The sequence below is a fragment of the Camelina sativa genome, chromosome 2 (genome assembly GCF_030686135.1).
Source record: "Camelina sativa cultivar CO46 ecotype springtype chromosome 2, ASM3068613v1".
In the NCBI taxonomy this organism is placed as follows: Eukaryota; Viridiplantae; Streptophyta; class Magnoliopsida; order Brassicales; family Brassicaceae; genus Camelina; species Camelina sativa.
In genome coordinates this window covers 16,558,728-16,571,195 of record NC_141881.1, presented here as the reverse complement: position 1 = coordinate 16,571,195, position 12,468 = coordinate 16,558,728, and the positions used below count along the sequence as shown (strand labels likewise).

The 12,468-nt window shown below is 35.1% G+C and overlaps 1 protein-coding gene across 1 annotated transcript; it reads right to left on the bottom strand.

Annotated features, from left to right (window-relative positions):
- Positions 1-6,159: 6,159 nt before the first annotated feature.
- LOC104723224 (1,4-dihydroxy-2-naphthoyl-CoA thioesterase 2) lies at positions 6,160-7,553 on the bottom strand. Its single transcript, XM_010441559.3, has 2 exons — positions 7,046-7,553; positions 6,160-6,464 (listed from the first exon to the last, which is right to left on the bottom strand). Exons 1-2 carry the CDS (start codon positions 7,358-7,360, stop codon positions 6,306-6,308), a joined length of 474 nt encoding a protein of 157 aa, XP_010439861.1. The 5' UTR covers positions 7,361-7,553; the 3' UTR covers positions 6,160-6,305.
- Between the last annotated feature and the right edge of the window lie 4,915 nt (positions 7,554-12,468).

Here is a 12,468-nt window from a genome sequence, read left to right as displayed (position 1 = left end):
GGCTTTGATAAATGGAAAGTTTTCATAATTAGAAAGTTCTAAAAATGGAAAATTTTAGGGAGTTAGAACTTTATATTTTTGGAAAGTGTTGTGATCTTTGTGGTGATCCTTCGAGATGTTTGTCATGGTGGCGGTCTTGGTGACGTTTTGTATCATGGCGTTGGTCATGGTGACAATTGTGCCTTGATAGTCACCAAGAGGCATTTTGTACCCTGGTGGTGGTCTTGGTGACACTTGTCAGTGGTAGTAGTCTTGGGGATGCTAGGTACCTTGGTAGTGGTTTTGTTAATGTCGTATACCATGGTGGTAGTCCCGGTGACGTTTGTTGGCCTAGGTGGCTGTGCTGTTGGGCATTGTTTGGCCTTGATGGCTGTCCTATTGGGCATTGTTTGGCCTTGGCGGTGGTCATACGAGACATTTCTATGGTCTTTGTGACGTTTTTATGGCTTTGGTGGCAGACCTTGTGGCGATTGTTGGTCGTAGGACATTGCAATGTTCCTACGCCAGCCATAGAAGTCAGCGTGGTACTAGGTCTAGCTTAGAATTATTGCTCTAGAGATGTGAGATCTCAAACAACTCATGAGGGGACGGTTAGGTTCATGTGTACCTTTATCTCAAAGGACTTTGTGACATGAGTGTATAATTCGTATATCAACTTCGGGTGATAACCCAAGAGCAAGCTTAGACTACCTGGATATTGTAGCTTTAGGGCCAAGGCCTGAAAGCAAGCCGGTAAGACTCTAAAGTCGAGACCTGAGAGCGGGGGAGATGCATGTGTTGAGAATGAATGATGTTAGAGATGCCGGTTATTTGCCAGATAGAGTCGTCATGAATTAGTCGGAGGATGTGCAGGCCATAGTGTTGGTGGCATGGGAGATTTTTGTGCTAGATTCGAGGACATATATATGTTGATGGGGGAGAGGATGTCGATCGACACTAGTGGTGGGTGTCTCTCGACACCTTATGTGGCCGAGTTTCTTAGTTTGATTTTTAATTCTCCGGTTCATGTGTTTGGTTTAGGGAAACCCTAGGGCTCGAGTTTAATAGGAAAAACTCGACTTTACAAGTTTTTTAGCCGTTTTGACACTTTCCAGAGAGAAAGAAGAGAGCAAGTTTCAAGTGAGTGTTCTATAGTTTTTCGAGGTTCTTTGTGCCTTTTGGTGTGAATCTAAGCCTAATGGTGTGAGAAAAAGGTTGATGGAGGTGTCGGTCGACATTGCTACATTTTTTTGGGAGTTTGAGCAGCTATCAGTCGACACTAGGTGACCAATGTCGGTCGACACCATTCTCAGCTGGCGGCTGATGCTTCGTTTCGTTTGCGTATTATTGTGACACTCCGGTCTCAGAGACTTGCATAGAAGTTTAAGAGAATTGATTTAGCCATCTATGTCACCAAAGTGCACTTATCTTTTCGGTCAAAGGTCATGAGAGAACTCCAGAGTTAAGCGTGCTTATGCTGGTGTTACAATTATCTGGTTTGCTTGTTGTTTCTTGATTATGTGATATGATGATGAGACCATCCAATACGACCCTTGAGTCTTGCTCAATACGAACGAAGTTAAAGATCAATTCTTCTAGCCAAACTACTATTTCGGATACGTTCTTACCTCATCTAGAGCATATCTCGAGGTGGAATTAGTCCAATTAGAGTTCAGATGAAGCAATTGTTCATTTTACAACTCAGGTGAACTCATGGCTACACGATTTGGAGCTACGAGTATTCAAAGGAGGATGCCGACCAATCCAAAAGGATTCAAGCTATGAACTAAACTGTTATACAATCGTTATCCATCCTAGCACCAGTGTGAATTGGAATCTCATTCAAATCGGTTAATACTTGAAAGATATGGATCTTTCAAGTCAGTTGATCTGTCCTAGTCCCAGTTTCGCATCTGAGCCAAATATCGTGTTACATCGTCCTACGGGAACAAAGGTATTTTCAGAAGTGAGTGCAACGGATGTGAAAAATCCGTAGAGAGGAAATCAAACCTAGCGAAGTCGTGGTCGACGATCTAATCATGGACGTGGAAGATTTTTTCGCCCACAAAGCAAGAGGTCATATAAATGTGTTCGATCTGAACAAGGTCCTAAGGGAAAATAATCCCAAGGAAGTAACGAACAGAAGTGTGAGAACATCTATTATAGATATGGATCGAAAGGGCATTAGTTCCATGTATGTCGAACCCCTAAATATCTTTGAAAATTATTTAGAGAGTCCCAAAAGGGAAAAGGAAAAAAAGTGAACCTTGCATAGCATTTTTAGGATACATCGTACCTCGATGCATCTGACTTTGTGAACGATTTCGACGAGACCGCTCATGCGGATAACTGAAATGCTTGAAGTGAGACTACTAGTCTCCACTAGTGTCATTATATAAGTATTATGTATTTCAATTATTTTAAAATAATGTTGGTTCTTAAAATAAGATAATGTATAATTATCATATGTCTCTCTATAACAATGAAATTTACTTACATTATTAACGTTTATGTTTATTACAGAAATGAAGAGGGATTCATACAAAACAGTTGCAAAGAAAAATATCAAAAAAATTTGTATACCAGATAGTGGAACAACACACTATTCTGAGACGTAAGAGATCTTTCTCTAAGTTAAAACCGACAAAAATTATTGTCAATACAATATCAGGTCCTGCAGACTTGATTGAAGGAAGTGGCAAAGCTAATTTTGTATTCCTAATGGAACAAAGTTTTCCATGAAGAATGCTTTATATTCTCCAAATTTTAAAAAGAATTTGTTGAGTTTCAAAGATATATACCTTCAAGGATATGAAACTCAGTTTGCCAATAAGAATGCAAAGAAGTGTATGTATATAACTTCAAATAAATCTGAAAAAGGCATGTGTTGGAAAATTTCTAAAACATTTTTCTGGTTTGTATCATACTTACGCAATAGAATCACATCTTGTGATCAAAAGAAATCTAGAAGATTTCACATTGTGGCATGATCGTCTTGGTCACCAAGGCACTACAATGATGCAAAAAATTATAGAAAGCTCACATGGTTATTCACTGAAAATTAATGAAATATCTCACGGGAATAAAATGACATGTGAAGCATGTTCTCTTGGAAAATTTATCATAAGGCCGTTCCCAACCAAAATAAATAAAGAATCATCAAAGTTTCTTGAACAAATTCAAGGCGATTTATGTGGACCGATACATCCACCATGTGTTGATTGATGCATCTAGCAGATGGTCACATGTTTGTCTATTGTCATCTCGAAATTTGGCGTTTGCAAGATTTCTAACTCAGATTATCAAATTTAGAGCTCAATTATTTGATTATCCTATTAAGAGTGTTAGATTAGACAATGCAGGTGAATTTACATCCTAAGCATTTAATGATAATTGCATGGTAATGGAAATTAAAGTTGAACATCTTGTAGCTCATGCTCATACACAAAATGGTTTGGCGGAATCAATAATTAAACGTCTGCAATTGATTGAGAGACCATTGATCATGAGATCAAAACTCCTAACCTCTGTATGGGGGCATTTCATCTTACATGCAGAAGCACTTATTCAGGATAAGACCAAGTGCGTATCATAGGTATTCCCTTTTACAGTCAGCATTTGGTCAAGAAACAAATATATCCCATCTAAGAATTTTTTGTTGTGAGGTATATGTGCCTATAGGACCCCCACAATGAACAAATATGTGACCACAAAGAAGGTTGGATATGTATATTGGTTGTGATTCTCCATCAATTATAAGGTACCTAGAACCACATACTGGTGATGTCTTTACGGCACGTTTTGCCGATTATCATTTTGATGAGAATTTTTTCCTGGTTCTACAGGAGTAAATAAACAAGTAGGAGAAAATATCGAATGGTGTGTACCATGTTTATTAAACCTTGATCCTCCTACAAAGCAGTCTGAAATTGAAGTTCGACGAATTATGCATTTGCAGAGTATTGCAATCCAACTTCCTGATGTATTTGCTGATACCAAAACGGTAACTAAATCATATATACCAGCTGTCAATGTTCCTACTAGAACTGAAATACCACAAGAACGTGGAAAATGAGAGTCTAGAACATGCTTAAAGCGTGGTAGACCAGTTGGTTCTAATGATAAAAATCCTAGAAAACAAAGGGAAGTTGAAAAGCATGATATGCCCAAAATAGCAGAAAGCATTTTGGAAGAAACGAATCATGAGTCTAATGAAAGTATTGAGCATCATGAGCCTGACGAAAAATCATGAGATTTCTTTTAGCTATATCCATAATGTAAAGATATGGAATCGAAGTAAAATTGATAATGGACACTTTCTCGTACTTTATTTCAAAGGAAATAAATAAGGAAAGTGAGGATCCAGAATCAAAGTCTGTATATGAATATCAAAAGAGACATGACTGGACAAAATGAAAAGATGCAATACAAGTCGAACTTGACTCGCTTAATAAATGAAATGTATTTAGACCTATTGTAGTCACACTTGTAAATGTGAGACCAGTTGGATACAAATGGGTATTCTTTAGAAAACGAAATGAAAAAATGAATTTACGAGATATAAGGCCCATCTCGTAGCACAAGGATTTTCTCAAAGTCTCGAGATTGATAATGAGGAAACTTATTCCCCCGTTATGGATGAAATAACGTTTAAATTTCTAATGAGTCTAGCAGCTGGCAAAAATCTAGAGATGCGTCTCATAGATGTCGTTACAGCATACTTATATGGATCATTAGATACTGATATCTATATGAGAGTTCGTGATGCATTTAATATGTCAGAAGCATTAAAAGTTAAATCCAAAGAGTTATGTGCAATAAAGTTGCAAAGATCATTATATGGGTTAAAGTAGTCTAGACGAATCTGGAATAATCGTCTTAGTGAGCATATAACAAAAGAAGGATATGTGAATGATCCTATATGCCCATGTGTTTTCATCAAGAAAATGAACTCCAGATTTGTGATAATTGCGGTATATGTTGATGATCTTAATATAATTGGGACTCAATATGAAATCAGAAAGCAACAAACTATTTAAAAGGGGAATTTAAGATGAAAGATCTCAGACAAACAAATTTTTTTCTTGGTCTACAAATTGAACATACTCAGAAGGGTATATTTGTGCATCAATCCACATACACTAAAAGAGTGTTAAAATGTTTTATTATAGCTAAGGCAACTCCTCTCAGTACTCCAGTGGTTGTTAGATCACTAAATGTTAAGCGTGATCATTTCCGACCACTTAAAGAAAATGAAGAGATACTTGGTCATAAAGTACCGTATCTAAGTACAATTGGAGCGCTTATGTATCTTGCAAATTGCACTCGACATAATATTTCATTTTTAATTAATCTTTTGGCTAGATTTAGTTTGCCTCCTACACTAAGACATTGGAATGGGATTAAACATGTTTTCGTTATCTTCAAGGAACTATTGATTTAGAATTATTTTATTCTAACAAATTAAATGGTCAAATGATTGGTTTTTCATATGCAAGATATCTATCATATCCACACAATGCTTGTTCACAAACAAGATATGCGTTCAAGATTGGAGGCACTGCTATATCATGGCGTTCTCAGAAAAAGACGCTTGTAGCTACTTCTTCGAATCATGCTGTAATTATCGCTCTTCATGAAGCAAGTAGAGAATGTGTATGGCTAAGGTTGATAAGTCGATATATTAAATCAAGTAGCAGAATTTGTTAGAACACAAAGCCAACTTTCTTATATGAAGACAATGATGCATGTGGTGCTCAGACAAAGGAAAGGTATATAAATTTTTTTTTCATAAAGTCATTACCCACGACTATATTCAGGAAACATGTCCATAATATTGGAATGCGTTGTTAACAAGAATTGTAAGATGAGATTTTGATCATTCGAGAGGAAGCTTGCGAGATTGAACTCTTTTTACCTTACTAAGATTATTCCCACTCGGTTTTCCTAAAAATAAAACCTATACAATATCAATAAATGATGCGCATGTGTATAACATTATGCAATTATTATTATTTTGTGTGGAGCGTATTTTAACTATGAACACATAGTAAAAAATTGAATTCTATCGTTGTAAAATACAAATACAATTTACAACTTCAATTATAATGAAATTAGAATTCTCTCTCGTTTCTCTCTTTATTAATACGAAAAGTACGTTATCAAAATCATATACAAATCTAACCCAAAATAACGTATCAATTTGTAAAAATAATCTTATAGTCATGTCTGATACATCAATTTATTTAATCGTTTGGTAGATACAATAAAACCAAACTACGTACAACAGTTCATAATCCAAATAGGTGGGAATTTGAATAATTGAATTACAACTTGGATACAAACTTCTTCAACTGGTCTGGAGCATCTTTAACATGGTCTGGTATAGGTACACCGCAAAAGAGAGTAACTCGGGATGTTGATACCATTACTTTCTCTTCCGATTTCTTGGTCTTCTTGGTTTTCCATAACCGGACCTCCCATACCTACGGTTACATACAAATGATTTCATTCTATATTATAAGCTTCTCGTTAATTTGAATACTTGTTTGATTATATTCATATAGTAACCTCGTGTTATATTAGGTTGTATATTCAATATATGAAATAAAAAACAAATATTTTGCGTTGGTTGAGTCAAATGCATGTTAAAAAAATAAAAGTAACAGGACAACTTGGTACACCTGCTTTTCAGTTTTCGGGCCGGCATATTACAACTCAAACTCTTTAGTTATTTCATTTCACTAATATTAAGTTTTTTTTTCTTTTCATTTTTGGTGAAAAAACTAAGATTTTACCGAATTTAGGCTCATAATATTAATCTTTAATTTTCTTAATCTTTCTACCATTTCATCAAAAACAGATTTAAAAATTTATAAATCAAATTGTTTATGAAGAATATATATTGACTTTATGGATGAACATCAACTTATCCCTCTTTAGGTATTTAATTTTTTTCTTTTTAATAAAGAAAATTCTCTTATTGTGAAATTGCAAAATTACATTTTAATAAGTACAATTTTTTTTTTAATATAAAATAAATATACGCGATGTATGTATAGGTTACCTGAATATTTTTGCCAACGTTGACCGGAAAAGATTCGGCGAAAACGAAATCACCGAGAACAGCAGGTCGGAGGTGGTGAATGGAGAGATGGATACCGGCAACACGTTTATAACCAGAGGCGATTCCGGCGCCGAGACTGGCGAGTCCCTCGGCGATAAGAGCTGATACGCCGCCGTGCAAGACTTTGAACGGCTGGCAACATTTGTCAGTTACGGTGAGGTGGCCGGAGACTCTGGTGGCTGAAAGCTCTTCAAATACAAATCCTAAGATTTTAAGCGGCTGATCAATGATATATTCCGGCGAATTTGGATCCATTTCTTAGGTTTTAACGATCGATCAAAGCTTTTTTTTGGTTCTTTTTTTCTTTTTGGGGGTTCGGCGTCGTCTGATTTTTCTTGTTGTTGTTTATTTGCTTTTTAAGAACTTATTATTGGGCTTACTACTGGGCTTATTGACAAAAGGCTTACTGTTTTGTTAATTTGAATTTAAGCATAATTTGATATTTGTCAATCAATTAAGAAATTTGAATTTTTTTTGAGTTATTCATTGAGAATTTCCCCTCATTTACTAAAATCTGGATCTTACCCAACACTAATAAACTTTGAAAATATTGGTATATTAATTAATTTGATATGACTTGCAATAAGAAAAAAAAATTCAAGATATAAACCATATATGATCAACACACATACTCTATGAAAATTAACTTTTGAAGAATCTAAACCACTGACAATTGATTTTTAAATCATTGATCAATAAATCCTCCTGTTGACTTTTTTAAGTCTTTTGCAAAATCACTATCTGGTAGCAAAAATAGTATATAGAGAGGGGTATTAAACTCATATTTTAGAAGATTTTAAAGTATTTTTAAAATTCTTTGTTATTCAATTGATGATTTTTAAAACTCTTTTAAAATCCTATGTTATTCAACTTGGAATTTATATAAAATCATTTAGAATGATTCACAATCTACTGTTATTCAATTCATAATTTGTAAAACTCACTTAAAATCTACTGTTATTCAAAATATTACAACTTTTTAAAAAAGAGCTACTTTGAATGATTTTAAAAGACTTTGTTAGCTTTTTTAGTTGAAAAATATGACTCATACAATCACACCCTTTAAGATGGGATTTGAAGGATTTCTAGAAAAAAAAAAGATCAAACCCTGTAAAACTTACACCCTACGTACATGACACCACCGCCGGAAAAGAACCTTGTCCTCAAGGTTCTCATGAAGTAAACAGGTTCATATCTTTCATACGTTGCATCAGTCACGAACTTGTTTACTTCTCGTTTCAGCCATCGTAAAGAAGATAGAAGTAGCTTACCAAGGTTTCTCACGTTGACGTGATTAACTTTGATAGTTACTGCAGTGACCTCTTCTTTTGATGTCGAGAGTTTTTGTTGAACTGAAACCACCTTGCCCACTAACCTCCACACGTCGACCATCGTTCACTCTCTCGATGAAGCCGTCTTCATCGTAAACGTCATAGATCGATCGGATCATCATTGTTGTAAATATCGAAAACTGGATCACGAGAGCCCTCTTCTGTAACTTGAAGAAACTGCCTTTTATCCAAATAAAGCATCCACTTAACATGACACCGAGGATCTAAATTTGATTAAAAAATCAAATTGGGGCTCTGATACCAAATGAAGCTAATTTCAGTCACTCTTCAAAGCTAAAGAGAATTGCTCATAAGAACAACACAAGAACAAAAGTTTCTTAACAATATTTTCTTCTTGTTCGATTCTACAATAGCCAAGATGCTTAAATACACATAGGAAATTTGGCCCTTGAATAGCCAATATTTTCTTCATGTTCGACACCGTCTCCATAACTCTCTGTGTTTATTGAACTCTTAACTTGAAAATTTTGGCTCTTGAATCAGTAGGGCTCTGATACTATGTTAGAAGCAAAAGCTTCTCTCTCACAAAGAAACAAAACAAGCGTACTTGTTGCTCTGTTTTATAGAAGATAGAACAGAGTATTAGAGAAACTTGTGATTTTATTAATAAACTGGAAAAACTTGAGTTTTACAATGACGAGACTATGATTTTAAATACTTAGACACAACCAGAGAAAGAATTGTGTCTTTCTAAATCAAACGTTGTAACTGCTACAAACGTCACAATGCTTCTAAGCATCGTTTAATACAAACACAACCTCTAGCTTAATAATTAAGATAATTAAACTAAATTAAATCCAACACACTTTTGGGGTATCACCACCAATGCGCTCTCCTGCACCTGCAATCTTCACAGAGAAACCCAAATAAATCTCCTCTATTGTTTTCTCTATCTTCAAACAAATTGGAAACATTAGGGACACTATTCTGGCTCGGAGAGAGCATCATGCGTTTAACAATCTTCTTTAACAATGGTTCACGAGTAAATCTCGGCATCTTGTACTTCCCTTTTTTCATTACCACTGCTACGCCAAGCTCTTATAAAAAAAAACTGTTCTTTTTGGTAAATAATATTCATATTTTATATAAAAAGAAGTAGACAAATGGTGTGTTTTGAAATATTCTAAAATCACTTACAAAATCTCACAGATTCTCATTTCATTTTCATTTTCCTTAAATTAAAATCTCTAACAAATCATCAAAATCTCCTAAAATCTTACTCAAATCTCTCAAAATCCTAAAATATTAAAATCTAACCAAATCCTAGAAAAAACAAGTTGAATACCCTCATAGTGTTTTTTTTCTAAAGAATTAAAAGAAACTTGACTTCGGAAGGATGTAAAGCTCACTTGGTGATATACATAGTTCAAAGCTAACAAAAAATAATGTTTAATTTTTACTTTTTTTTTGTTTACATCCAGATTTATTATTTATTACAAATTATGAGAAATATTACATAGACGATTATACCATGAACAATTTCTTTGAATCATATTAAATTCACGACATAAAATGGTTCATTCTCTATGTTCATGTTTGACATATTGAATGATCCACGATGGACGATTCTTCATTCTGTGTGGAATCATGGCGAAGGTTTCGAACGGCACATCACTCAAGGTTTCACGTAAAATAGCTTCCATTAATCTGTATAATTGCATTATTTGGAACTCAAATCCTAGATCTCTTGGAGTAAAACTATTGATTAATAAATTTTAGTCAATCATGGGATAAAAAGACTTACAAAAAAAAAATATTATTTTAATATTAGAATGAGAATTTTAAGAGTTCTACCACATTTGTATCACTGTAGCTTCTCAAATACCACATTCCAAAACTCTTTTTTATAATACCATAAGCATTAATTCAAATGACCATAACACCCTCAACCAAAACTAAACAAAAACAAATTTTTTTTTTATCATTATCCTTCTCTCTCATCTCTCCTCCCACGACACTCAATTTTTTTTCTTTATCTCTCTTTCTCTTTGTTTTCTTCACCTTTATTAAAACTCTATTCATTTTCTTTGAGACTTAAATCTACTAGATTTTAGCTAAGAGTTCAATTTCTGCAGATTTGTAGATCAATTTTGTGATTAGAAACATCATTCTCAGACTTGACGATGTGTCTTTTTGAGTTTCAAAAGTACAAATTTTGTTTTGATTGATAGATCTATTTCCCAAACAAAAGGTTCTTAGCAGTATAGCTTGTTTTGACTAAGGATTGTTAGTTTTTATTGGGTAAACATGTTTAAATTCGCATTTCTAATTTTGTTTTCTTGATTCACATTTTCTCCCACTTAATTAATGGACATGTTTCTCCGTTGAAATCCATGGACCAATGGACCAGTTTCTTAGCGGTGAACAAGTTTACACACTTTTATATATATAGAAAATTTTAGAAGAAAATAAATCTTGTCCACGGATATAAAAATGGACAACATTGAAATTTCTGAAGGACAACATAGAAAATATTCGGTGGACAACATTTATACTCTTTACATATAAGACAACTCATATGGGTTTTCCGAAGTAAATAATTTGTTGTTAATAATTATATTAAAATTAATCATTATTTTTTTGAATTTTTGTGTGTTAAAATTGTATATTTTCTTATTCATATGTATAATGTTCGGTGGACGAAATATAATATTTTGATAGACAAAATTTACATTATTTAATTTTATTTGTCTTTTGGTCCACCAGGTTCTTCAAATAAATATCTTCACTAACTTCTAAATTGAAATGTGCAATTTCCACTTTTTGGTGGAAATCCAATGACAAAGCTCGTGGTATGCATTGGGTTGCGTGGGACAAATTATGTAAAGATAAAGCTGAAGGGGGACTTGGCTTCCGAGCTCTGGAACAATTTAACGAGGCTATGTTGGCCAAACAGTTTTGGCGTCTAATTCACTACCCATCGTCTTTAATGGCTAAGGTGATGAAAAGTCGATATTTCAGGAACAAACATCCTCTTATGGCAAAAAAACCATATAATCCGTCTTTTGCTTGGAGAAGTATTTACTCCATTAAGGGATTAGTGGAGCAGGGGGCGCGATGGACAGTAGGCTCTGGTAATTCCATTTCGGTTTGGCATGATCCATGGATACCGGATATTTGCCCTAGACCGGTGAATGGTCGAGGGAGGTTGTGGCTTCCGAGTTTAATGGTTACTCATTTAATTAACCCGGAGACTAAGGATTGGCATCTACCCACTTTGGAGGAGTTTTTTGATCCGGGGGATATACAAATAATTCGGAGTATGCCGATTAGCAGAACTCATCAACCGGATAGATTAATATGGCATTATACTAAATCTGGGAAATATTCCGTCAAATCAGGTTACCGGTTAGCCCGGGAATTGATTATGGATGTAGAGTATGGGCCGACGTGTACGGCTTTGTGGGCCCAATCGTGGAAATTTGATGTCCCCTCCAAGATCCAACACTTTTTTTGGCAGATTGGTTCGGGTACTCTTCCTGTGTTAGAGCGTCTCGCACATCAGGGTGTTCGTTGTGACACCGTGTGTAAGAGATGCGGTATTGCAGTGGAAACTATAAACCACACGCTCTTTGAGTGCCCTAGGTCTCGACGTATTTGGGAGTTGTCCCCTATCCGGATGGTCCCGGGGGGTTTTCCATACACCTCGATTTATGCAAATTTAGATTTTATTTTTTGGCGGGCGTCTTCGCAATCCGGGGTCTCGGATATAGGCATTCAACTACCTTGGATTATTTGGTCAATTTGGAAAGATAGGAATAAAAAGGTTTTCCAGGGTATTGGGGTAGAGCCTCTTGAGATTTTGAATCAAGCGGCTACAGATAAATTATTGTGGGAGGAGGCCAAGTCTTACTCAGTGAATTATCTGGATCCTCCGTCTTGTTCGGAGGACAGGGGTTCCTCTCCCCGATGCCAATTTGATGGTTCTTGGAAAGGTACAGATCCCTACCAGGGTTTGGGCTGGTGGTGCTGCAATGGAGAGCTTAAAACGATCATGTTGGGAGCACGGAG